General features: G+C 37.5%; 1 protein-coding gene and 1 pseudogene across 7 annotated transcripts in view; both read right to left on the reverse strand.

Moving 5' to 3' along the window:
* Window positions 1-27,027, reverse strand: part of CNOT4 (CCR4-NOT transcription complex subunit 4) — a 142,212-nt gene that overhangs the window by 28,015 nt on the left and 87,170 nt on the right. For 4 of the 7 annotated variants that reach the window (XM_060108366.1, XM_060108363.1, XM_060108364.1 and 1 more), the window contains 4 exons: window positions 25,600-25,733; window positions 6,680-6,737; window positions 4,374-4,623; window positions 2,761-3,261 (listed from right to left, as the gene is read on the reverse strand). In XM_060108366.1, the coding sequence (XP_059964349.1) occupies window positions 2,761-3,261; window positions 4,374-4,623; window positions 6,680-6,737; window positions 25,600-25,733 (943 nt within the window). The remainder of the gene's footprint in view (window positions 1-2,760; window positions 3,262-4,373; window positions 4,624-6,679; window positions 6,738-25,599; window positions 25,734-27,027) is intronic. The other 3 variants (XM_060108367.1, XM_060108365.1, XM_060108369.1) reach the window with 1 other exon arrangement.
* On the reverse strand, window positions 16,312-21,672 carry LOC132496430 (signal transducer and activator of transcription 2-like; annotated as a pseudogene).

Below are 27,027 nucleotides of genomic sequence, written 5' to 3' on the forward strand. Positions count from 1 at the left end.
GTACATTAAAACTAAAATTTCTCTAGTTGTGAGAGCCTTAAAAGTAATCTAACAATAATAAGCTTAATCATAAGTCACCATTTAAATACCAAGCTAGTATGCATAGTCAAAAACTGAAAATCTGGGGCCTCCCTGGTGGCGCAGTGGTTGGGAGTCCGCCTGCCGATGCAGGGGATGCGGGTTCGTGCCCCGGTCTGGGAGGATCCCATGTGCCGCGGAGCGGCTGGGCCCGTGGGCCATGGCCGCTGGGCCTGCGCGTCCGGAGCCTGTGCTCCGCGGCGGGAGAGGCCACAGCGGTGAGAGGCCCGCATACCGCAAAAAGAAAAAAAAAAAAAAAAAAACTGAAAATCTGACATAACAAACTCTCCCCACCTCCCACAAAATACAACAATGATTCAGAACCTATAGTCGGTGACTTCATTCTTAGAATTTCTGGGAAAAAAATGTATTTTATGCTCTATGGTTGAGTATACGCTAAAAGAAAAGCCCACCAAGATAGGACCAGAATTTAATGCCACATTTTTTTCATAAAGCACCTACTTTAGAAGAAGATTTCAAATGACTAACATGAGGACAACTACACTCAAAAATCAGTGATTACTCATCACCCCTGTGGCATTTCCAGAATATATACTGGCTTGAAGTATTTGGTTTAAAACTGCTCATTTTGTACTAATGGACAATATGATAACTATGAAATCAGAAGAACAGATAATTTTTGAAGATGGTCATGTAATAAGTCAAATAAAAGTACACAATGAGGACAGCTAAGAACTAGTTCCACAAAGGCATCCTCCTTCCTATCAGATCAAGTCCATACTGTTTTGCCTCACCGTCAGAGCTCTCCATCCTCTCATCCATTCTATGTATAAAATATATGAAGGACCTCCTGGTATAGAAGGTAGTTCTAATGCTTCTTAATGTAATGACATACTAAATCCTGCCTCTATGCCTTCATTCAGGAGTTTCCATCAACATAAAAGGTTTTTTCCTTTCCCTCCTGCTAACCCAAATCCAGGATTCAGATCAATTCCTACTTCTTCAATGAAGCCTCCCCAACAATTTACAGGCTCCACTGATGTGTTTTGGATTCCAGTATCATACGGTTACCACTTTCATACACAGTCTTATTTTATCTTGTCAACTACACTGTACAGTACCTGAAAATAGTAGCCATATTTTATACTTGTTCTGTATTATCCACATGGCCCAGTTCACTGTTGGGCAAACAGATACCCAAATATTTATAGTATTGGTTTAATATTTTATTGTTAAATGTTTAGAATATTTAGGGGAACTTTTAGTGTTATAATGTTATGAGATACACTACTAGTAATTTAAATGCCACATTTCTAAATGGTTGAAACAAAGCAAAACAAAACACAATTATGTTCTAATATGCTGTCTACAATGGATGAAAAAAAGAGTACCAGGAACTAAACACTTAGTGTTTCACAAGTGAATGTCATGTAGAAGAGGACTGAAAAATGTCACTCTCGATTACCTACTAACTACCATATCAAATGAACAAATAACATGAGTCCCACCAATGTGCAAACCACTACATTAGGTGCTATCATGCTTATGTGTAAATTAACTTCACTGTATCAACAGCCACAAACCATACTCTCTTAACCCAACTACTTGTCTTGAAGATGAAATGTTGCTGGTCACAAAGAGAATAGAGCCAAGGAATTTTGATGGATCTCTGTAAATTTATCTATCAACCTTGCTAAAAACAAGAGAACGAACGCTTTGCTGGTAACAGCACATTATTACAATAATGCTATGCCATGTCATATCACAAAGGCCATGAAAAGGGATAAAAATAAATTTTATAAGTTATATAACCGAGTGAAAGACTATTCTATTCTACTTGAGAGAATCAGGAGAGAACAAACTCTTTTACCAGTCATATCTAAAGCCCAAATTAAATTTTGAAAAACTATTAATAAGAAAGATTCCTTTAGATATAGAGGTCACTTGATCTAATAAATATCATATGGGACCTTAAAAGCCAAAAGTTCTGAAACCTTCAAGGGTAGCAGCACAAAACCAGAAGTATTCTGGCATCACTTACAGGAACCTAGTATTTACCCCAGAAATAAAAACATGACAGACCAAAAGGAAAAGTATCTCTCCTTGAACAATTTCTTTTTCACAGAAGGTATACTTATACACATATGTCTGTGAAACACTAATAATGAGAGTTCTCAAATATGAAGTCCTTTATTAATATATAGCACAGTTTTGATGTGTGTGTGTGTATGTGTGTGTTTGTACGTGTTTATCAGTCAAAATAAGTAAGTTGTCAAAAGGAGTTAAGAGAGTGGCTTTATCCCTCATGCTCTCACTAATTACCATCTCTAAAAAATTTTTTTGAACCAGTTTACTTTTAGAATGTATAATCAGAATTTTTACCATGGTGTTGGACTTTATGGCACCATAAGTTCAGAGCCCATTTTTTTTCTTTGTCTTTTTGCATTTATATGCCATAAGAAAGTCTGGTAACTATTCTATTAAGTAAAATGCTTCCAAGCAATAACTAGGTATAATACTCCACCATCCTTATAAAGCTCACTATTACAAGGCATCCATCCAATTAAATTTTTTTTAGATTATGATAAAGAGTTTTTCCCATTGAAATTTCCAAGACTGATGATAAATACTTTCTGTTATTCAAAAGTTCCCTCCCTGCCCACCCAACAACCTGACGGCATGAGTTATTCACAAATTCTCAAAGGCTATAAATGAACCTACCTGCTATAGGGATCCCTCCCAGACCTGTGTTGTGCTGTGGCGGGAGATTCAAGTCCAAGAAATTACTATTTGAGGTGGGATTTGCTGTGTGGTTCAAGTGCATGATGCTATTGCGTGGAAAGGCCATCCAAGGATAGCGGGCTGCCTGGCCTGGAAAACTGAATGAATTATAAACCGCTCGGTGCTGCTGAAATTGAGGGAACCTCTGTGGCAAGACTGAAAAGGTACTATTGAGACTCGAGTTGGCATTTGTAGGTGCAGCAGGATGCAGGAATCCAGAGCTCGGACCTTTGGCGGTTGTAGTGTGTGAAGAGGAGTTCTGAAGAGATGTGGGCGAAAGGGAAGGTTGGTCTTGGACTGACAGTTCCTTTTCAATCAGGTCTGCTAAGGCTTTTCGAGTGACATCAAAGGGATCAAAACCCAAGTCATCCTCTGGTTGTTTAGAAGAACCAAAGCCAAATGCTGCTTGCCAGTCTGTAGAAGACGATACTGGGATTGTTTCTGGTGGGGAAAAAAAAATGAGTGATGAATTTAAAATATATAGCTCACTTCCACACTAGTGCAACATCATACTATAACACAAAGGCAAATATGTGCAAAATCTACATAATTTCTTAGAACATTACGATTGTAAAATTACAAAAGGCCTCAGATACTTCTAGCAATGATTTCATCCATAAGTTACTGACTTCAAAAACTGAACAATATAGACTGATTTTGCTGATCAAAGAAAACAAAGTACTACTTGAAACCCAAATTATACTCTCAACTATTCATCATCAAAACCCAAAGTAAGGGCCTCCCTGGTGGCGCAAGTGGTTGAGAGTCCGCCTGCCGATGCAGGGGATACGGGTTCGTGCCCCGGTCTGGGAGGATCCCATATGCCGCGGAGCGGCTGGGCCCGTGAGCCATGGCCGCTGAGCCTGCGCGTCCGGAGCCTGCGCGTCCGGAGCCTGTGCTCCGCAACGGGGGAGGCCACAACAGTGAGAGGCCCGCATACCGCAAAAAAAAAAAAAAAAAAAACCAAAGTAAGTCATTTAAATGAAATAAAGTAATAAATATAACAGAATCCAATTAGTAAAGTTTACTTTTGAAATGTATTTATCAAAGATATAATTTTGAATATATGCTTTACATACTACTACTATAACTTAATGAAAAAAGTATCCATTTAATCTTTATATTTTTAAATTGTCTTGATTTTGTGTTATCCTTCACATTAATGAGAACTTACAATGAATGAAATTGGAAATGTCTCAAAATGTAACTTTAAAAATTAACTAACATACTTCTTTGTCAGCTGGGGAAACATTTTTAAAAAGATAACTATACAAACACAAATCTAATTAAAAATTGTAAGCCCTTAATACTTCCTAGAGGAATAAGCATTTGATTATTGGAAAAATGATCTAACCCTTGATTTCTGGAGAAATTTGTTAACATGGTAAGTTCTAGGTCACAGAACTACTTACCTAACCATCCAATTCCTTGCCATTTAAAAGTTTACATTTTTATGAAAAAGGGAGTGGACAAAAAAGGGATAAAAACACATCCAGCAAAGGTCTCATTTTAGTCTGAGTATAATTACTAACACACATAGTATTGTTATATACCTGATGTGAAGAGGCTCTGTGGTTCTGGTGCTGTAGGCCAGTCACTGGATGCCTGTGGGGAACTGGGGAAAGGAGGAAGCCCACTTGGGATAGGGTTGGGATGGCGAAAATTGTCTGAGAATAATGACTGTGACTCAGTTACTGCCCCTTCAAAAGGAGACCGTGCACTGTGATTGGATGAACTGATGGGGATGACTGGATTGGATTTTGATAAACCAGGTGGTGGTGAAGGTGTCTCACTGTTAGATATCTAAATAAAATGGAAAAAGAAAAGAATAATCAATATAAGTTTATACAATGTAATAAGCCATAGTTTAAAAGGCTTGCAATGAAAGGTATTAGAATAGTGACTTTCAAAAACTGGGGTACTTAAAGACTTTTTTATGAGAGCATAAATTTTCAAAAAAATCCATCAACTTACATATGTACTCTTTTATAAAACTGACCCTCCTGAAAAGACACAGCCAGTATCCTCTCCTTTTACAACTTAATTTCTCTTACTTTACAAAGACAATACTATTTCTCACTCTCTGGGATCTAACTATAGTATTTTGCCCAAGTGTGAAAACTTTCTGGGAGCCAAACAAAACTTTATTAGAAATATTAAGATTAGTGATGACAAGCATAAACTATATTGCATTAAGGAAAAATTCTGGGGCTTCCCTGGTGGCGCAGTGGTTGAGAGTCTGCCTGCCAATGCAGGGGACACGGGTTCGTGCCCCAGTCCGGGAAGATCCCACATGCCATGGAGCAGCTAGGCCCCTGAGCCATGGCCGCTGAGCCTGCGCATCCGGAGCCTGTGCCCCGCAACGGGAGAGGCCACAACAGTGAGAGGCCCGCGTACCGCAAAAAAAAAAAGGAAAAAATTCTGTAATGCCAGTGAAAATTAAAAAATGAGTTCAAGTAATGATGTAAAATTTCTGATTGTTAAAGAATAGCCTGGGGCCTCCCTGGTGGCGCAGTGGTTGAGAGTCCGCCTGCCGATGCAGGGGATACGGGTTCGCGCCCCGGTCTGGGAGGATCCCATATGCCGCGGAGCGGCTGGGCCCGTGAGCCATGGCCGCTGAGCCTGCGCGTCCGGAGCCTGTGCGTCCGGAGCCTGTGCTCCGCAACGGGGGAGGCCACAACAGTGAGAGGCCCGCATACCGAAAAAAAAAAAAAAAAAAAAGAATAGCCTGTGTAAATGGATGAGGGAGTAACAAAACATTCTGATACTTAAATCTCTCAGATACTTATTAAAACCCAATGTAGCATGTTTATCTAAAAATACCAAAATTTATAATAAGCTGGAAATTACATCCTTTGCAGCTATTTTTAACTTATTATGAAAAAAATTTAATGTTAACTTAAAATATACAAGGGGATATACAGATTTTCTAATTCTTTCATGGAAACTGTGAACAACAAGAGAAAAACAATGTATTTTAGATCTCTAAGTTTCTCACACTGTGGGGAACTGGCTGTTCTTTACAGAAGAGATTAGAACTACACTTTTTTTTTTTTAAACCAAAGTAAGAGGTGTACAGAAACTTAAGTAGTGAAAAGCTAACAACTAGACAAGATGATACAAAGCATGCTCTAAAGATCAGGACCTCATTCTGTATCATAGTGGATGCAACTTTGAACTTAACTATTTGGTTTATCATTTCAAAGCCAAAAGTCATTTGAGGGAAGGGGGAAAACTTGGGGGCAAGTTCACTGAGAGAAATAGAAAATTAAAGTAGGTTTGGGATTAGCAGATGCAAACTATTATCTATAGGATGGATAAACAACAAGGTCCTACTGTATAGCACAGGGAACTATATTCAGTATCCTGTGATAAACCACAGTCACTGTACTGTACAGCAGAAATTAACACAACATTGTAAATCAACTATACTTCAATAAAATTAAAAAAAAAATAAAAGAAAATTAAAGTTGACAGCAAGGGACAAGGGGAGCATGGGGCAGAGAAACAACTCAAAATCAAGAATGCAGAAGGCATGTTAGTCTGGGACCATTTCATGTAGGGTCAAAAAGACCAAGAATATCAGGGACTCCAAGGACACTAATGTATTAGCACACAGTACAATAACATATGGTCATAATGATAATTCTGAGTCATCAAGAAAGGGCTAAATTATGCTCTATTCTGTGGAGAAAAAGAGGGCTAATTATAATACATTTAACAAAGATGTCCACTAAAAGTGTTCTTAAATTGTTTCAGTATTTAAAGTATTTTTCACTATCTAGAAAATTCACTTGCATAGAATGTCTTGTTTCAGCAGAAGGCAGATAAATGAAGGAATACAGTATCAAAATCTTACCTGCTGGGAATTATCACCATTCCCTATGCTGAGAGAATCGGAAGGTTTGTCAATGGGGCTGTAAAAAGGAAAAAATCAAATCAAATCAGAGTACATTTATTCCCCACAACCAAAGCCAGAAAAATAGACATTTTATCATCTTAACATTTACTGAAGCACTCTGATGTAAGACATTAGGTTAGATGCTGGGGACACAAAGAAGTATAAGATAAAATCTCTATCCTTGAGCAATTTACAGTTTAGTTAGATTCTCAAAAAACAATGGGTGAAACAATAGCTTATGAAAAAAAAAGTATTGCCTAAAATGGACACTAATCCATTATTTAGTTTTGTGCCCATGATAAACACATTCCCCATTAAAATTCTTCAAGTAATACTCACCTATTTTTCTAGGTGCTTAATGGAGGGCGTAAAAGTTACTGAAATGTTATCTACATTTCTTAAAGGCAATACCTTTTTTTAATACTTCAGTATCCTAATCATAACCCTAGAGAAGGCATATGTAAGTGTACACACACACACACAGGAGACTAACAGAAGGAAACTTTTGTGTAAACTACTGCTTCAAACTAAAACAGTAAAACTTGACTTCCACAAGAGAAAATGCAGTATCACAGTAAAGTAACACAGATTTGCTAACTTCAAGTCCATTTTAACTCATCTGACTTAAAAACAAAAATCTTTATAAACATTATAACACTGACCTAGCAAGTCATTTCTTTTTTTTTTTTTTTTTTTTTTTTTTGCGGTATGCGGGCCTCTCACTGTTGTGGCCTCTCCCGTTGCGGAGCACAGGCTCCGGACGCACAGGCTCAGCAGCCATGGCTCACGGGCCCAGCCGCTCCGCGGCATTTGGGATCCTCCCAGACCGGGGCACGAACCCGTATCCCCTGCATCGGCAGGCGGACTCTCAACCACTTGCGCCACCAGGGAGGCCCATAGCAAGTCATTTCTACAACTAACTTTAACCCAGCACATGAACAAAAGGTAAGTATTAGTACCCATATACTAATACTTATTTCTGATACAACATTATAGCAAAAAACTTTAAGATTCCAAATTTCTCAAAATTATTTTATTGCCTGGAAACATATACAAAGTCACCTTACAAATAGACAACTAACTGGTACCACATTTAATTGTTCTAGAAAAATTTAACAAGAACCCAACCTGAATACCAAGTGTATCTTCTGCAGAAACACTGCCAGATGCTCTTGAATCTGATTGATAAGTCTGAAATTTACTTGAAGAGCATCTTTACTTCTTATTATTCACAGTATATCAATAAATCAATTCATATTATTGTCAAGTGGGTAATACAAATAATTTTAAGATACAGCACTGAGCCCACTTAATTTAGAGGCAGTTGGGGAAACAAGACAGGTACACACCAACAAATATCAGCCAGTGTCAACTATTAAATGAACTGTTTAAACACTAAATGCCATAAACCTTTAGAAGAAAGAGGAGCCACCCCAAGTGGGGCAATTAGGAAAAGTCTCCTAGGGAAGTTCACATTTAACTAGGTCCTTAAAAAGATTTGCACATTGGGAGGAGGAAGGGAAAGGGGGAAAAACGGCATTAAAGGTAGGAAGAGCAAGTGTTTCAAGAATCAAAAGGTCGTAGAAAAGGCTGAGAGAAAGGTAAGTAGTTTAGCTAACATATAGGATGATTTTAACAATGGGAGATAAGGATAGAAAGATAAGACACCAGAGGCCAATGGAGATTTTTTTGAGCACAGAAATGTTATGTAATAAATAAAGCAGTGTTTTAGAAAGATTAATTTGGTGACAGCATGAAGAACAGGCTGGAATATAATTCAGATAATCTGAGATAAACTTGCAATATTTTTTAAAAATTTACTGTGGTAAAATACACTTAATATAAAATTTACCATCTTAACCATTTTTAAGTGTACACTTCAGTGGTATTAAATACACACACCTTGTTGTACAACTATCACCAACATCCACCCACATAACTCTTTTAATCTTATGAAAATGAAATTCTATACCCACTAAACAACAACTCCCCATTTTCCCCTCCTTCCAGCATCTACCATATACTTTCTGTTTAGATGCCTTTGACTATTCTAAATGCCTTGTATATAAGTGGAATCAGAGTATTTGTCTTTTTTGTGACTAGCTTATTCCATAAACAATAATGTTCTCGAAGTTCATCCATGTTGTAACATATTGCAGAATTTCCTTCCTTTTTAAAACTGAATATTACATTGTATATATGTACCACATTTTGCTTGTCCATTCATCTGTCCATGGACCCTGAGATTGCTTCTACATTTAAACTACTGTGAGTAATGGGGCTATGACATAAGTGTACAAATAGAGCTTTGATACACTGCTTTCAATTCTTTTACATGTATATAAAGAAGTGGAATTGGTGGATCATATGGTAATTTTACTTTTAATTTTTTGAGGAACTGCCATACTATCTTCCACTACAGCTGTACCATTTTACATTCTCACCAACAGTGCACAAGGACTCCAATATCCCCACATTCTTTCAAACATTTGTTGTCTGCTTTTTTGATAGTGGCTATGCTAACGGGTGTGAGGATGGGTATGAGGAGATGTCTCATTGTAGTTTTGAGCTGCATATCCCTAATGATTAGTGATGTTGTGCATCTTTTCATATGCTTATTGGCCATTCACATATCTTCTTTGGAGAAATGTCGATTCAAGTCCTTTGCCCATTTCTGAACTGGGCTATTTGATTTTTTTGTTGTTGAGTTTTAGGAGCTCTCTACATATTCTGGTTAATAATCCTTATCAGATATATAATTTGCAAATATTTTTTCCCATTCTGTAGCTTGTGGATAGTGTCTTTCGACTTACAAATATTTTCAAGTTTTCATGAAGTCCAATTTGTCTATTTTTTCTTTTGTTACCTGTGCCTTTGGTGTCATATCCAAGAAATCACTGCCAAATTCAATGTCATGAAGCTTTTGTCCTATACTTTCTCTTAAGGTTTTTTTTGGGGGGGGTGTTTTAGGTCTTAAATTTAGGTGCTTGATCCATTTTGAATTAATTTTTGAATACGGTGTTAGGTAAGGATCCAACTTCATTCTTCTGCATGTAGATACCCAGTTTTCCCAGCACCATCTGTTGAAAAGATTGTCCTTTCCCCAGTAGTCTGGCCTTGGTACCCTTGTCAAAAGTCATTTGGCCATATTTGTGACAGCTATTTATGGGCTGTCTATTTCACTGGTCTATACATCTATCTTTATGTTGATCCCACACTATTTTGATTACTGCAGCTTTGTATAAGTTTTGAAATCAGGGAGTGTGGGTCCTCCAGTTTTATTCTTCTTGTTCAAGATTATATTGGCTATTTGGAGTCCTTTGAGATTCTATATGAATTTTAGGATGGATTTTTTACCTGCAAAAAATGTAACTGGGGGCTTCCCTGGTGGCGCAGTGGTTGAGAGTCCGCCTGCCGATGCGGGGGACACGGTTCGTGCCCCGGTCCGGAAAGATCCCACATGCCCGTGAGCGGCTGGGCCCGTGAGCCATGGCCGCTGAGCCTGCGCGTGCGGAGCCTGTGCTCCGCAACGGGAGAAGCCACAGCAGTGTGAGGCCCGCGTACCACAAAAAAAAAAAAAAAAAAAAATGTAACTGGGATTTTTGACATGATTGGGATTGAATCTGTAGATTGCTTTGGGTAGAACTGACTTTTTAATATTAAGTATTCCAATCCATGAACATGAGATGCTGTTTTCATTTATTTACGTGGCTTTTTAAATTTCTTTCAGCAATGTTTCATAGTTTTTTTGTACAAGTCTTTCACTTCCTTGGTTAATTCCCAAGTATTTTATTCTTTTGATCCTACTGTGAATGAAATTGCTTTTGTAATTTCTTTTCAGATTGTCCATTGTTCATGTATAGAAATGCAAATGATTTTTGCGTGTTGACTCTGTATCTTGCTACACTGTTGAATTCACTTATTAGTTCTAACAGGTGTGTGTGTGTGTGTGTGTGTGTGTGTATGATCTTTAGGATTTTCTATATATAAAACCATACCATCTGCAAAAAGAGATAATTTTACTTATTCTTTTCAAATTTAAATGCCTCTTCTTTTTCTTGGCTAATTGCTATGGCTAGAAAATACAATACTGTGTTGAACAGAAGTAGTGAAAGCAGGCATCCCTGCCTTGCTCCTCACCTCAGAGGAAAAGCTTTCAGTCCTTCCACCATTGAAAAACCACTGTGGTTTTTCATATATGGCTCTTACTATGCTGAAGTAGCTTCCTTCTGTTCCTAGGTTAATTGTTTTTGTCATGAGAGTGTTTAATTTTGTCAAATGCTTTTTCTGCATCTATTGAGAGGATCCTGTGGTTTTTATCCTACATTCTGTTGATGTGGCACATTGCACTGCTCAAGTTTCACATGTTAGACCATCCTTGCGTTCTAGGAATAAACCACACTTGATCTTGGTGCATAATCCTTTTAATGTGCTGAATTCTGTATGCTCGTGTTCTGTTAAAGATATAGGCATCAGGGCCTCCCTGGTGGCGCAAGTGGTTGAGAGTCCGCCTGCCGATGCAGGGGATACGGGTTCGTGCCCCGGTCTGGGAGGATCCCATGTGCCGCGGAGCGGCTGGGCCCGTGAGCCATGGCCGCTGAGCCTGCGCGTCCGGAGCCTGCGCGTCCGGAGCCTGTGCTCCGCAACGGGGGAGGCCACAACAGTGAGAGGCCCGCATACCGCAAAAAATAAAAAAAATAAAAAATAAAAAAAAAAGATATAGGCATCAATGTTCATTAGGTGTTTAAAGTTTGCTTTTCTTACAGTGTCTTTGTCTGGCTTCCGTTATCAGGGAATGTTGGCCTCAAAGAATGAGTTAGGAATCATTCCCTTCTCTTCAATTTTTGAAAAACTTGAGAAGGATTGGTATTAGTTCTCCTTTAAATATTTGGTAGAATTCACCAGTGGAGCCATTAGGTCCAGGACCTTTCTTTGTTGGGAGATATTTGATTACTAATTCAATCTCCTAACTGGTTATACATTTATTCATATATTTTATTTCTTTGTAACATAGTCTTGGTAGGTTTTATGTTTCTGGGAATCTGTCTCTTTCATCTAGGTGATCCAATTTGTTGGCGTACAACTGTTCACAGTACTCTCTTATAATCCTTTTTATTTTTTGTAGAATCTGTAGAAATGTTCCCACTTTAATTTCTTATATTAGTAATTTGAGCTGTCTCTTTTTTTCTTAGTTCACCTAGCTAAAGGTTTGTCAGTTTTGTTGATAGTTCTGAAGAACCAACTTTTGGTTCCATTGATTTTCTTTACTGTTTTTCTATTCTCTATTTCATTTATCTCTGCTTGAATCTTTATTATTTCCTTCCTTCTGCTTGCTTTGGGCTTATTTGTTCTTTTTATAGTTCCTTAAACTGTGAGGTTAGATTGTTGACTTGGGATCTTTCTTATTTTTTTTAATGTAATAATAGCACTTATAGCTATAAATTTCCCCCTTAGCACCACTTTTGTTGCTTCCCAGAAGTTTTGGTATGTTGTGCTTTCATTTTCATTCATTTAAGTATTTTCTAATTTCCTTGTCATTTCTTTTTTGACCCATTAGTTGTTTAAAAGTGTTGTTTAATTTCCACAATTTTCTAGATTTCCTTTTGTTAATGATTTCTAATTTCATCCTATTGTGGTCAGAAAAGATACTTGGTATGTTTATCTTTTTAAATCTATTGAATTTAATTTATGGCCTAACATATGGTCTATCCTGGAAAACGTCCCACGTGCACTTGAGAAGAATGTGTATTCTATTGTTGGGTACAGTGTTCTGTATATGTCTGTTAGATCTAGTTAGTTTGTGTTGTTTAAATCCTCTCCTTATGCTTTGTCTGGTTGTTCTATCCATTATTGTGAGTGGGATACTGAAGTCTCCAGCTATGACTGCAGAACTATTTCTCCCTTCAATATTGTCAGTTTTTGCTTCATATATTTTGATGGTCATTGGGTGTGTAAATGTTTATCACTGTCCTATCTTCTTGCTGTAATGAAACTTTTATTAATGTATAATGTCCTTCTTTGTCTCATATAATCCTGTTTTATTTAAAGTCTATTATGTCTGATATTAGTATAGCCACCCCTGATCTTTTTTGGTTCCTATTTGCACGGAATATCTTTTCCCATCCTTTCACTTTCAACCTGTTTGTGTTTTGGGGTCTAATGTGAGTCTCTTGTAGACAGCATATAGTTGGATAGTGTATTTTTATCCATTCTGCCAATCTCTGTCTTTTGATTGGAGAACTGAACCCATTTACATTTAACATAACTAGTGATATGGAGTTATTATGTCATCATGCTATTTGTTTTCTATATGCCTTATAGCTTCCTCCACACTCCCCATTTCTTTTATGTTTGATTTTTCTGTAGTGAAATGTTTAAATTCCTTTCTCATTTCCTTTTGTGTATATTCTAGAGCTCCTTTCTTTGTTGTTATCATGGGAAATACATTTAATATTCTAAAGTCACAACAGTCTACTTAAATTTATATGAACTTAACTTTCATAATATACAAAATTTCTGCTCTTTCACAGCTTCATCCCTATCCCTTTTGGTTACTGATGTCACAAAATTACACCTTCATACATTGTGTGCCCCCAATAATTCTTTTAAATGCAGTTTCTTAAATTATGTAGAAAACAAGATTTGAAGTCACAAACCGAAGTTTCAGTAATACTAGCTTTTACACTGAAGTACTGGACCTTAAATGTACTAACCTCAAGTCATATAGGAAGAAAAAAGTATAGTGACAAACCATTGTTATAATAACACTAGCTTTCATAATAGCTCACTTATTTACTTTGAGATCTTTATTTCTCCATACCGCTTTGGGTTGCCATCCAGTGTCCTTTCATTTCATCTTGCAAGACTCCTTGAGCATTTCTTGCAGGACAGATCTAGAGGTCCTGAACTCCCTCAGCTTTTGTTTATTTGGGAATGTCTTAATTTCTCCCTCACTCTTTGAGGACAGTTTTGCTGGACAGAAGATTCTTGGCTGGTGTATATATGTATTTTTTTCCTTTTAGCACTCTGAATCTATCAGCCCACTGCCTTCTGGCCTCCAAAGTTTCTAATGAGAAATCTCCTGATAATCTTACTGAAGATACACTTCTATGTGATGATTTTCTTCTGCTGCTTGCAAGATTCTCTCCTTTGTCCTGATTATCATGTCTCAGTGTCTCACTGTGGATCTCTGAATTCACCTTAATTAGAATTTGTTAAGCTTCTTGGATGTTTACATTTAGCAAATTGGGGAGGTTTTCGGTCATTATCTCTTCAAATATTCTCTCTGCATCTTTCTCTCGTCTCCCTGGAACTCCAGTAATGCATCTGCTGGTCCACTTGGAGTCCTACAGGTCCCTTAGTCTCTGTTGACCTTTCCTCAATCTTTGTGTGTGTGTGTTCCTCAGACTAGATAATTTCCATCACCCTATCTTCAAGTTTGCTGATTCTTTCTCCTGCCTGCTCAAATCTGCATTTGACTCCTCTAGAATATTTTTCATTTCAATTATTATACTTTTCAGCTCCAGAATTTTTTAGTTTCTTTTAAAAATTTCTACCTTTTATTTATTTTAAAAAATATTTATTTATTTGACTGCATCGGGTCTTAGTTGTGGCACGCAGGCTCTCTAGTTGTGGCATGCAGGCTCTAGAGCACGTGGGCTTAGTTGCCCCACGGCACGTGGGATCTTAGCTCCCTGACCAGGGATCAAACCCATGTCCCCTGCACTGGAAGGCAGATTCTTAACCACTGGACCACCTGGGAAGTCCCTCTACCTTTTATTGATGTTTCCTTTTTTGTTCACACATCACTTTCTTGACTTTCTCCACATTTTCCTTTAATTCTTTAAGAATCTTTAAGAGAGTTGCTGTATATATATATATATATATATATATATATATATATATATATATATATATATATATATATATATATATATATAGTTGCTGTATATCTGCCATTAGGTCTTTTCCAGGGATGGTTTCTGTTGCTTTATTTTCTTTCAAATGGACCATTCTTTTCTGTTTTTTTGTATGCCGTCTGATTTTTTGTTTAACACTGGCCATTTGAAATCTATCTAGTAATGTGGTACCTCTGGAAATCAGATTCTTCCCCTTCCCCAGTGTTTGCTCTTTTTGTTACTGGTTGTTGTTTTGTTTGTTTTTTCCTTTTTTGATTGTTATGGGCTGTCTCTGTGCTGAGAATCGGTCTTAGGTGTAAACTTAAGGTCTTCTCAGGTCTGAGCCTTCCCTGCACATGCAGTCACTTTCTAACTTTCCCCATTATATATGGTTGTTTTTGAATGTCCTAGGTCTTAGTGTCTGGCTCCCAAAAGGGGAAAAAGCAAAAATTAAAGGAGTAGGGCAGGAGGGTGTCAGTCCTTTAAATCCCCTGAAATCACTTCAGAGAGGAAGGCACTTCCAACTTGGGGAAGGTGCAACAATGACTGCCTGCCTCTTCATCTGCACCTGTGATCGGAAGCAATAATCAGCAGTCATAGCAGAGATCCTCAATATTTGAGAACACGGTCCTCTTTCTCCACCCTGTCTCCCACAAGCTATATGCAAGCTGCTCCAGGAACATGTACATAGCGCTGCTGTGTGGCTGGGGGTGGGGGAGGGGTAGCTGCTATTGTGCTAAGAGCTGAAATTGACCGAAGTTAACTGCCAAGTCTTTCCCTGGAAGTTGCAAGCCTTCAAAAGACCTCAGAGTTCCAAAATAGTTATATCAGACAGATTATGCAAGTTCAACTGTTGTCCAGGTGGAGAGAGTGATTCCTGGTGCTATCTACTCTGCCACCTTCCCCGAATTTGCACTATTCTTATAATAAGGGAATACAGGCTTCAAGTTGAGAGGAAGGAGTAGTCATAGAAACAGAAGGATGAAATCAAGCTATTACATAGGAAGAACTTCAGTGTCTTGATCTTGGTTCACCTCTTCAGTCGCCACCATTAAAAAGCACTAAATAATTTTCAATATAGATGAGGTCAATCTTGCTAATGTCAAGGGCAATATATGAAAATATTATGACATTCAGAATTAAATCTTGAGACTGTTTCTGGATTACAACTAATTAGGATAACTTATATCATCTTTTCCACCATGCCAACTGCAGTTTCATAAGCACTGATTCATTAACACTTAACGCTTTACCTGGGAAGGTTTTATCAAAGATCTCTAGATCAAAATTTCTAGATCACTGTCATCAATCCAAAGACAGCTGCTGAAAAATCAGGATCAGGGCAAGATGTTAGTAAGCTTAAGTTCCATTCAGTTTTAGTATATTCTTCAATTTATTTTAAGAATAATTAACAAATTCAAGGAATAATAAATGAGAGCTTTAGGAATAAGGATATAACTAGAAAGTTTTATTTTTTAGGTAAAAGGTCAATTAAAATTAAACCTGCCATAGTAAGTGCAACTATAAGTGCAAAAATGGCAAATAAAGATGGGGGACTCCCTGCAAATGCATGTACAAACCCAAAAGAAAGAAAAAGTGTATTTTTGAAGTCTAATTGCAATAAATGTGAACTTCTTGCACTCTGATGGCTGAACAGAAAACACATATCTCAAAGCTACCACTAACAGGTCAGAGTTCTCGCAACTCTCCTGGCATCAGGTGTCCAAATTCCTTCTTCATTAAGCTCTGTCATACTAACACATTTGTTGTGTTACATTCAACATCCATCCACCCATTATCATGCCAAGATGGTTAAGAAAGGAAAGCAAACTTTAATAAATATCACATTTACTAATGAAGATAGAGACCTATTTCCTGGGGTTCCCTAGGAATGGCTCTAGAACAGGCTCCAGCTTTAGTACCGGTCCTGGGTTTGGTTCTGGCACTCTTTGTGATACCATGCCTAGTGTGGGCTCCAGTGCTGGTCCCAGATCCAGCCCTGCTCAAGCAGTGGCTCTAACTCCAGGCTTAGCTCTGGTCCCCTGTGCCAGTGTGGGCTCCAGCTCTAATGACTCAAGTTCTGGCTCTAGTGGTTGTTCTAGCTCATCCACTTGCCTGTTAGAGACCACAATGAGCCTATGTTTCAGGTTATTTCCTCTGTTCCTGAAGGTTAACTCTCTCCTGGTAGTAGCACCCAAAAGCCTCATCCCTGGGGCTTCAGGAGTAGAGGAAGTACAGCAGGTTCTCGGGTAAGTCCACCTCAGTAAGAGGTTGGTAGTGGTGGATGACTTCATTTAGCACGAATGACTGCAGTATCTCCTGGTGCAAGGTTGCACTTCATCATCGTTCAACCAAGAACAGGTAATACCCCCTCCCAGTGATTCACTTAAGTGCAACAGAAAGGTACTAGAGATGGTCTTCAGCAGCTGGCATTCCTGGCGGTGTTGGAAAAGAACTGCCGATTCTAGGGATGTGAGCTGACCAGACTGAACCCGAGAACCAAGGACCAGGCAATCAAGAGTAGCTTCATGTTAGAAATAATCACGACACAGAGGGTATCTGTCTTCAGCTCCTGCTTCAGATCCTGGTAGGTATATCCGACCATGAAGCTGATAAATGTGTGGTTCCTGTTGCACCCAGCAGTCCCCTATCGTTGACCTTTCCAGAACCACCTGAACACGGCTCCACCAGTCAGGCAGCCAGAGTCCCAAATTAAAGCCTGACTCTACTCCTTCTTGGGGGACAAAGTTTTCTGGTTTGAAGTCAGAATGCTGAACTTCTGGAAACTCTGTACAGTTGGCCCTCAACATCCGTGGGTTCCACATCCTCAGATTCAAGAATATTCAGAGGAGAAAACATTTCAGAAAGTTCCAAAAAGCAAACTTGAATTTCTCTTGTGCCAGCAACTATTTACTTAGCATATACATTATATTAGGTATCATAAGCAATCCAGAGATGATCTAAAGTACACAGGAGGATGTGTGTAGGTTATGTGCAAATACTACACCAGTTTATATAAGGGACTTGAGCATCCGAGGATGTTGTAATCCTAAGGGACTGATCCCCGTGAATACTGAGGGATGACTGTAATTGATGAAGCTTACAGTCAGTGGAGACTTTTGCAGTCAGTGACCCACTGTCTTCCTGGAATCTCATCAGCAGCCTCATCTGGACAGTGAACTTCCTCCCCATCTTGAGGATGAGGGGTCAATGGGGAGTTTAGGAAACATAGGGCTGGGTTTCTACCCCAAAGGCCAGGAACAGATCTAAAAGCAACTCTGTGTATGGGGCCTTCCACAGGTCCACCCCTTTAGTCAGAAGGTCATCCTGATAGCTAACCAGGCAACTGAGTTCCTTCAGCAGCTGATTCAGGTGAAACAACAACTTTGCTCCAGCTGTGAACACTTCTCCAGCTGATCCAACCCATCGTCCGGGGGGGGGGCTCCAATGCAGGTGTTTTGCTGCTGGACCTTCCATTAATTAGGGCGATTAATTGGCCTAGCAGTGCTTTGGAGGCATCTAGCACCTCCTTTCTCCTTTAGTCCAGTTCACTGAGAATTTCCTGCAAAAGCTGCTGCTGTCTGGTCTGATGAGCGTCCAAAGAGGGTATTCTCACTGGGGTCTGGGTCTTACATCGGAAGCAGAAGACATCCTGCTGGTCTTTCAGTTGGCTGATGGATTTCACCAGCTTCTCCATCATAGCCCTTAATTCTAGGGTCCAGGATTCAATCTCATGCTGCTGGCTTTCCACAGGTGCTTCGAGGTCTGCCTCTCCTTGCTCCGAATGAGCCCTCTGAGCCTGGATCAGAATTAAAGAGATCAAAGATTGTCTCAGCCAATTAGGTATGGCCCCAAGGAAAGGCCAGAATGTCCCAACAGAATTTTTGCAAGTTGTGCTGTAGTAACAAACATGCAAGGTCCTGGCTGCATCCACACTTATACTTCAATTGGTTTAAGAAGTGGAAGAATAGCATGTTAGCCTTGGAATCATCGCTGTCCAGTAATAATACGAAGGGAGAGAGAAATTGAGACACCTGAACCACAGAGTTGACTGAAAAGCACTGGCTTCAAATGGGACTGAGAAATTCTAATAGGTAGTTAGGGTTCATAACACAATCAAGATATTATTTCCAGAAGTTAATGCTGTGTGTATAAATCCCTGCAGGTTAAAATTTGTAAATGTGTTTCCATACAGTCTCATTAAAAATTTTTAAGTTCTAGTCCTAAATAGTTCTGAAACCTATGGTGAAATTACAGATTTCTCAGGATTAAATATTTTCCAACGAACCCAACAGTTGGAATCTGGTGCTATGGAGCTTTTCAAAATATAAATATTTATATTTATCTACTGAAAGTATAGAGTATATATCTATCTAGATTCTGTCCTTGGAGATTCTGATTCAGTTAGTCCAAATTGAGATACCTGGTGTCTGATGATCACTGCACTAGTGCAAAAGGAACACAGTGAAAAGGCATCAAGTCTCCTCAAAGTCTCTGAAGTTATTAGACTTTAGAGCCAGAAGGAATCATTAATATCAAATTTAAATACTCTGTTTTACAGGTAAAGAAACCAAAATTCACAACTATCTGAAGCAGGTAGTGTGACACAGCTGTGCCTCTGTTTGGATCTTCAGATGCTCAGCCAATTCTGCTACCTTCTAACTGGCCCTTTGGGCAGTTTTGAGTTTGATTTCCTTTTATTTCCTTGGTGGCGACAGCACCAAATTCCTAAATATAGTCTTCTTGGCTGCTTTCTAAAATTTTCAGCATAAAACAAGTAGTCACATAGTACAAGAATCAAAGAAAAAATCATTTTTAAGAACTGGGAGTGGGATAGGAAAAATACTGAGGAAGTCTAGTTCCCTTGTTTCTCACATTCACAAGATAAAAATAGTAGTCATGGTTGTACTAATTTTTGTTGCATTTTGAATATAAAGTAAAATTTAAGCCAGATGTCAATATAATGGACATTTCCAAATTTCTGTCATGTTACTACATACCCAAGTACATATTCACACCGCTCCTAAATATTCCCATATTTATTGAGAAGAATTCATTTTAATTTTTCATGCTCACCAGAGTCTTAAATAACTGAGATAAACATTTGCTACTGCAAAGGACGAATTTAAGTTATAGACAGGAAGCTTGCTTTTATAGAATTTATTTTGATACAGGGGCTTCAAATATACATTAACATTGAAAATATCACTTTGCTACTAAAATATGGCCACATCTTAAGTAACATGACACGATTAACATGGCAAGAAAAAAATGCCTCAATAAACCTAGACTAACTGTAGTTGGCAAATATGATTCTAATTGGAATTTTCTCATAACTCCACGACATACCAAATATGAATGAATATAAATGTTCTGATTACTAGTAAGCACAAAAAATTAATTATCCTTAATATTAAAACTGAAAGGTGGACATCCACCATCCTAAACATATCATAAGATTGTGGCAAGCTTTCAAAAACAACAGAAAAATCTCCATCTATTCATTATAATTTTGTATTTCAGTAATAAAGTTTGATCTTTAAAAGATACTAAGTTGAATTTAAACACACAATTGCTCATTTGATGTGCCTTTTCTTCTATTCTAAGAAATAAGGGCACCAAAAACTCTATCTCTAACCCTTTCCTCCCATCCCTCCCAACATAACCCTTCCCCCCACTTCCCCTCACTCATTACACCCACCCTCTGGAAAAAATACCAGTAGCTCTCTATCCTTTTTGAAAATATTCTACTTAGGTGGAGCAAGATAACCAGAGTTGACTTACTAGTTTTCCAAGTATGTATGTGTACATGTGCAGTAACTTTATATATCCAAATACATCATGGGAATAAAATTTAAGAAAAATAAGGAAAGACTGAGAAATAAGTTCAGAAAAATCTCATAATTCACAAATTTTAATGTAAATATCCAATTTTAGCAAACTTTACTATCTACTTAATTTACTAGTAAGCAGCCCTTAGTTTTATACAAAAATAAAAGTAGGGAACTGCAAACCATTTACCTATTTCAAAAATGGGAATGCCTTTCTGGGGATCCATTTTACAAAAAAAATGTAGGCTACCTTTCATGGCGCTTGGCCATACTTTGAGAATTACTGCTTTACACTGCTCCTCCTCCAGAAAAATTTACACACACACACACACACACATTTTACATAAAATTTCAGAGTTCACAGATACTCAGAAGCCTATGCGTGATTTAACATGCTCTACTGAGACTATTTTGTACAAGCCTCTGGACCATATCCTTTCTAAATCTCAGGGATTCACCACATGATGTTAGGACAGAAGAACAGGATTCACGCAGTGACTATCCCCATTCTGCTAAATAAATAAGGCACTCTGGCTATGGCTTCCGTCTATCAGAGCTTATATTTGACTTTCAATAAAAATATAGCTGTATATATTTTTTAAGGATGTACCTTTTCCTTCAATGTGATAAAAACTGACAAATTTCTATAGAAGTTTTCCATTCATCTTTTCTTTAGCTTATCCTCTACTGCCACCAATCTGTGGTTTAGGGAAGATTTTGCTTAACCTTCCTTGGAATTTATAGTACATCCACTATATTTAAGCCTTAAGTACCAGAGATCTTTAAGGTCAAACTACATACAGTTATGGCATAGTTTCATTTAATTGATTTAGTTTGATTCATGTCAGAGTTTTTAATTCATGTTAGAGTCTTAAATTTCACCTATTCTAGACTAAGAAATGGCAGAGTGGGAGAATGAGCTTGGGCTTAAAAGTGACAGAGACTTTAGGTCAGAATCTGGTCTATCACTTATTTGTGTACGATACCGGTAAATTATCTGAACTCTCTGAGACTTAGTATTCTTGCCAGTAGTAAAATACCAATGATGTCTACCACACAGGACTACTGAGGAGATTAAATGAACACAGAAGACACCAAATTTCTGTTCAACCCTCTTTCTACCTAAACCTAAAGCTGAACATCTCGATTCCTTCAACGGTGGCTTCTTGGAGCCACAACATCAAGTCAGAACCACTTACCTTGAGTGATCTGCACACCCCATAATCTGTCCCCCAAACACTTGTAGGGAGGCCTGTGCACTGTCCTGGGCATAGAGCAGTCATCTAGCTACTACTATTCTTGTCTCAGTCTTCAGTTGGTGCACAAATAGTGCCTCAATGTAAATAAAGGTATCTCAAAGCCCCAAACTTAAAAACAAAATATCCAGTCCATAAGCATCACTACTGCATGGCTCCCTTACTCCCCATTCTTTACATTTGTATTCATCATTTCAAAGTAACTTACTAATATAGAAAAACAGCATATCTACAGTCAATACTCAATCTGACTGATACACTCTCAAACTCATAATAATGGGGATGTGTGTGTGAAGAACAAATGACACACACCCTCTAATTTATTATTCATTTAAGTGAGATAGGAATAAGACATATTATAGAAAATTTCACTTACTAACATTAATGCGTATCAGGGGACCATGTCAGGGTTCAGTGACGATTAGTAGCTATGATAATTTTAATATTTGTACTCTGGATTAATTACAAATGAAAAAAGTACATTTTAAGTTTAATGTCAATCTATAAAGTTCCAAGTTTTGCTTTCTTGCAATTCTGCTAAAACTGCTACTCACTACACAGGAATGCCAAGAAAAGAGGAAAAGGAACATTCTTTTTCTTTGTGTCCTTGGAAAGTCTAATTCTCAATTTATCTTGAATAAGAAAAATGTTCTCTGCAGGGTAGGACCATAGAAAGAGTTGTACTGCTCATCTTTCTAACTTGGCAGTTCTTCCCTGTGGGAAGAAGAAAACTTATCTACAAATTCATCCCTACCACTGTACCTTGTATGGTGGCAACGTAGAAATGAAGACCAAAGCAGACTTTCAGTAATACTGACAGTCAAACTTACTCTCTTACAGGGGTTGGCATGGAAAGAAAACAAGCTATAGGAGCTGCCAAAAAAAACAAAACAACAAACCCACAACTCTCTGTAACCTGGGCCATTAACTGTCCTTAATAAATGTGGGGGACTTGCATTAAACAAACAAAAAATAACCTTTCTCCCTCCCCCCCAAACCTTCCTATATCATGTACTTATGAAAAGCAAAGGTAACTATGTCAAAATTTATTCTGGTCCCAGCTGAGGTTCAGCTGCACTGGTTTTGGGCAAAGTTATCAAATGGGAATACTGTTTTAAATCCCCCTTCTTCTTCTTTTTTTTCTCTCCCACTTGTGGCTGCTCTGACACTCCTCTCCTGTTACTGAAACAGTTACACATGTGCTCTGACTACACTTTACAGGAAGGCAAAGTCAATAAAATAGGAGTCAATCTATTAATAAGGGATCACAAAAAAATAATTTAAAGAAAGCTAACTGCTGCTAAAACGCTAAAAAGACATTTGGTAAGTTCCAATGTTCACTTCCAATCTAAAGAGAAAAGCCCAATAAATTAAAAATAGCAAGGTACTTTTGCATTGTGATTAAAAATTTATCTCAAATAAATGGTTAAAATCATAGTTAAGAGTGAATAAAACGCTGGAGAGATCTCTATAAAAGTAATGCAACAGGATGCCTGCTAGCACCACTCTCTAACACTGTTCTTTAATTTTTAGCCTAGGGATTCTCAAATAGGAAGAGATGATGGTGGGAGATCCGATTTAAAAAGGCAGGGAAAAGACCCAAAAAAATCTTTCCTGAGAGACAAAAGACTTAAATAGAGAGATACACCACACTAATGATTGAGAGGACTCAATGTTATACTGTAGAATATAAATTCTCCCAAAATTGATCTATAAACTCAAGTATTTTGAAACAAACAGACTTGGTCAACTAATGGGGGAAGCCAGTTTATATACTGCACAGAAAACACTTAAATACCAATAAAACATGGCAAAGAGATATGAATTCACAATGCATAAGTTCACTATATTAATCAACTATAAATCAAAATGAGATTTTTTGTTTATCAAATTGGTAAATGTGCAGAAAAAAAATACTCAATTCAAGGAAACAGGTACTCACAATCATTGACTCAGCAGTTCTAAGAGCATCAAAACTATAACCAAAATGTTTACATGAAAAAATGTTCATCACAGTGTTATAAATAATAGCACCAAAATGAAAGTAAGATAATATACATCAGCAGGAGACTGGTTTAATAAATTTTAAATACTCACATATAATGGAATACTACACAGTCATGAAAATTGCTTTCATAACATGGGAAAATATTCATAATAATGGGTATTAAGTTTTAAAATGTAACAAACCAATGTGTTTTGTGTATATATACATTCACAGGAAGGAAAAGGACTACAAGGAAATATACACTGCAAGGAAGATACATCAAATCATTTTCAGTGAAAACGTCTGAGTATTGAGATCACATACAATTTTTACGTTCTTCTTTATGCTTTTGTATATTTTTCAGATTTCCTTCAATAGAAACATTACTTTTATATTCAGGGAATAACAAATGTAGCAAAGAGATCATCTAAATTTTACGTTTCTGCTCTGAATTCTCTAGGGGCTGTAAACCCAGAATATGACTTCAGTTAGAATGACAACAGTTTTAATGAGAATAAAGATGTGTATTTAAAAGCATCTGAAATAAATTTTTACTGCAATAACCTCATTCTTATATAATGCACTACAGAGTTAGCAACCAATGAGGTAAATAATAGCATAGGTTCATAATAAAATAAACATATGGGGTGGGGACAAAAAGATCAACGGAAAGGGTCAAAGCTCATCAACCCAAAAAGATTTTAAACTTAGCGTTTATTCTTAGCTTTGATAAAACAAATTTCACATAGTTTATTATATAGTCGTTTTATGTTTTGCTCTATGGCCTCATATATTTATATACACATGTACATATGTGTGTGCAAATAAACAGGAAGTATTTAAATTTGAATTGCCTTTATAAATAATCTTTACTATCTAAGTGAATAAACTTAACAAGGACTTCAAGAATTTAAATACAAGAATAAGTTTTGAAGAAACTGACTCTGGTAACAATCCATGTAGTTATTATTAGCTATGTTTAAAAAATGGACCTTACATTATTTTAGTGCTAAATAAACATGGGACTACAATGGGACTATGTAATAACCAGACATTTAAAACATCACTTAAATGAATTTAACTTTGGAATAAATTTTTTAAAAAAGAAATCGACCTATTTAAATTAATTACAGCTATTTACTTTAAATGAATTCACTTTACAAAAGTCAGACTTAACAAATCAAAAAAAAAAAAAGATCCTGACACATCAAACTTAAGGTACATTCAGAATAAAGTATAACCCCCAAATTATTGTTTTATTAATCATACCATTTTCTCACAGGCCATAACCAAATACAATCCAAGATGTGAAGATCACCATATCAGAATAAGACTCAATACATAAAATTATAAATTTGTTTAAACATCAACAGAATATAGGTCTACGCAAAAATAAGCTGTCTCCAAGATGAATAAGATCTGAATATGGGAAACCCTCCTCACTCAGAGGACATAAGACTTTGGTGATTCCTGAGACTAGACAACCATGAATACTTCTATCCCCAACAAAAAATGCTTCAGGTAACGCCCACTGTCCCTTTTACAGTGTTTTCCCTCTCATTACATCGGGAGGGAAACCCCAGTTAGGTGACAAGAGCCTTTTAAATAACCCACATCTCTTAATTTCCTTTTTATCAAGGAGAGTGTTCCCAGGGCTCAGGGTAGTCTGCAAATCAATGCAAAGGGGAAGCATCAAGAGGCTCATCTGCAGTATTACCAGGGAGCAGCAGGCAGCAAATATTCAAACCCAGAAATTGTGACTCAACATTTCCTATATAGTACAACAATTCTGCACAAATGACAGACACTGTCAAGAAGGATCCTGCCTGAAAAAGATGTAGAATGAAAAGAGAAGATTGACAGACATGAAGGCAAGGTATCTGATTACACTAATATCGGTACTTACGTATCATACCTCTGCAGTGGTGTCACTTTGTTCTTATTCTTATCAACTGAACCCGTAGACAGTTGAAGAAAATTGGGGTTTAATTTATATAATTCTTGAAGTAGCTTCTGTTCATATTCTTGGTGTTTACCCGCCTAGTGGAAGAAGAAATTAAAACTGCAGTGGGACTCACAAAGTGGCTGGTATAAAATGCTGATGTACTTTATGAATTACTAAAGCTATTCTAAATAAAACACATAAGGATTTGTCATGGCATCAGAGAAACCTGTGAGGAAAATGTCACAGAACTTCTAGACCAATGAAAGTTCTTGCAACAAAACTACATGAGACATATTCCATTAACTAAGGCATTTCATCACCCACTTTATGTGGAGAAAAGAATATTAACAGACAACATTTTTGCTAGTTTAAAAAACTAGAGGGGCCCTTTTTTTTTTTTCTTTTTGCGGTATGCGGGCCTCTCACTGTTGTGGCCTCTCCCGTTGCGGAGCACAGGCTCCGGATGCGCAGGCTCAGCGGCCATGGCTCACGGGCCCAGCCGCTCCGCGGCATATGGGATCCTCCCAGACCGGGGCACGAACCCGTATCCCCTGCATCGACAGGCGGACTCTCAACCACTGCGCCACCAGGGAGGCCCTAGAGGGGCCCTTTTAAACTTACTTCCCCATCTTTCACATAAGAATTAAGTCTTCTAACAGGTCATTACAGAATTTTCTGAAAATCACTAAAAAATCAGTCTCTCTTTTTAGAAGATCGATAAGTAACACACAGATGAAGAGTTTTACTATATTTTTCATTATCCTAACACTAATTAGCACATTAATTTGTTTTTACATAAAAATTAATATATTTTAAACTTTAGACCAGAGGATGGCAATTTAGAGCCAGCCACTTTGTTTTTATAAATAAAGTTTTACTGGAACACTCATGCTCATTCATTCATGTGTTATCTATGACCTCTTTCGTGTTACAACAGCAAAGTTGAGTAGTTGCTGCAGAGATCATATGCCCAGAAAACCTAAAATATTTACTAACTGGCCCTTTACATAAAAAGTTTGCCAATCTCTGCTCTATACACAACAAAGACAACTCTGTATTTACTGGAGTTGGTAGCTGTCTATCAGAAGGCAGTGTCACAAATGTGATGGAATAAATCAAAGACTGACTGTAGAAACTAGGCACATACAAAAAATAAATTACAATACAATGAAATTACTCTGAATAACTTTTTACTATCTGCATGTATATTACGACTGCAATGACATTTTTTACTTACCTTCAGGGTTGTTAATTATTTTAAAAGTGTGGTCTAAATAGATGTTATGGGAAAACCAAAACCAGAACAGAACAGATCAAAGCAAAATCAAAACAATAAAAACAAGGGCAGTATCATCAAATTGAGCACAACTGTATCATATATATTGCACA

This window comes from Mesoplodon densirostris, chromosome 9 (assembly GCF_025265405.1).
Source record: "Mesoplodon densirostris isolate mMesDen1 chromosome 9, mMesDen1 primary haplotype, whole genome shotgun sequence".
In the NCBI taxonomy this organism is placed as follows: domain Eukaryota; kingdom Metazoa; phylum Chordata; class Mammalia; order Artiodactyla; family Ziphiidae; genus Mesoplodon; species Mesoplodon densirostris.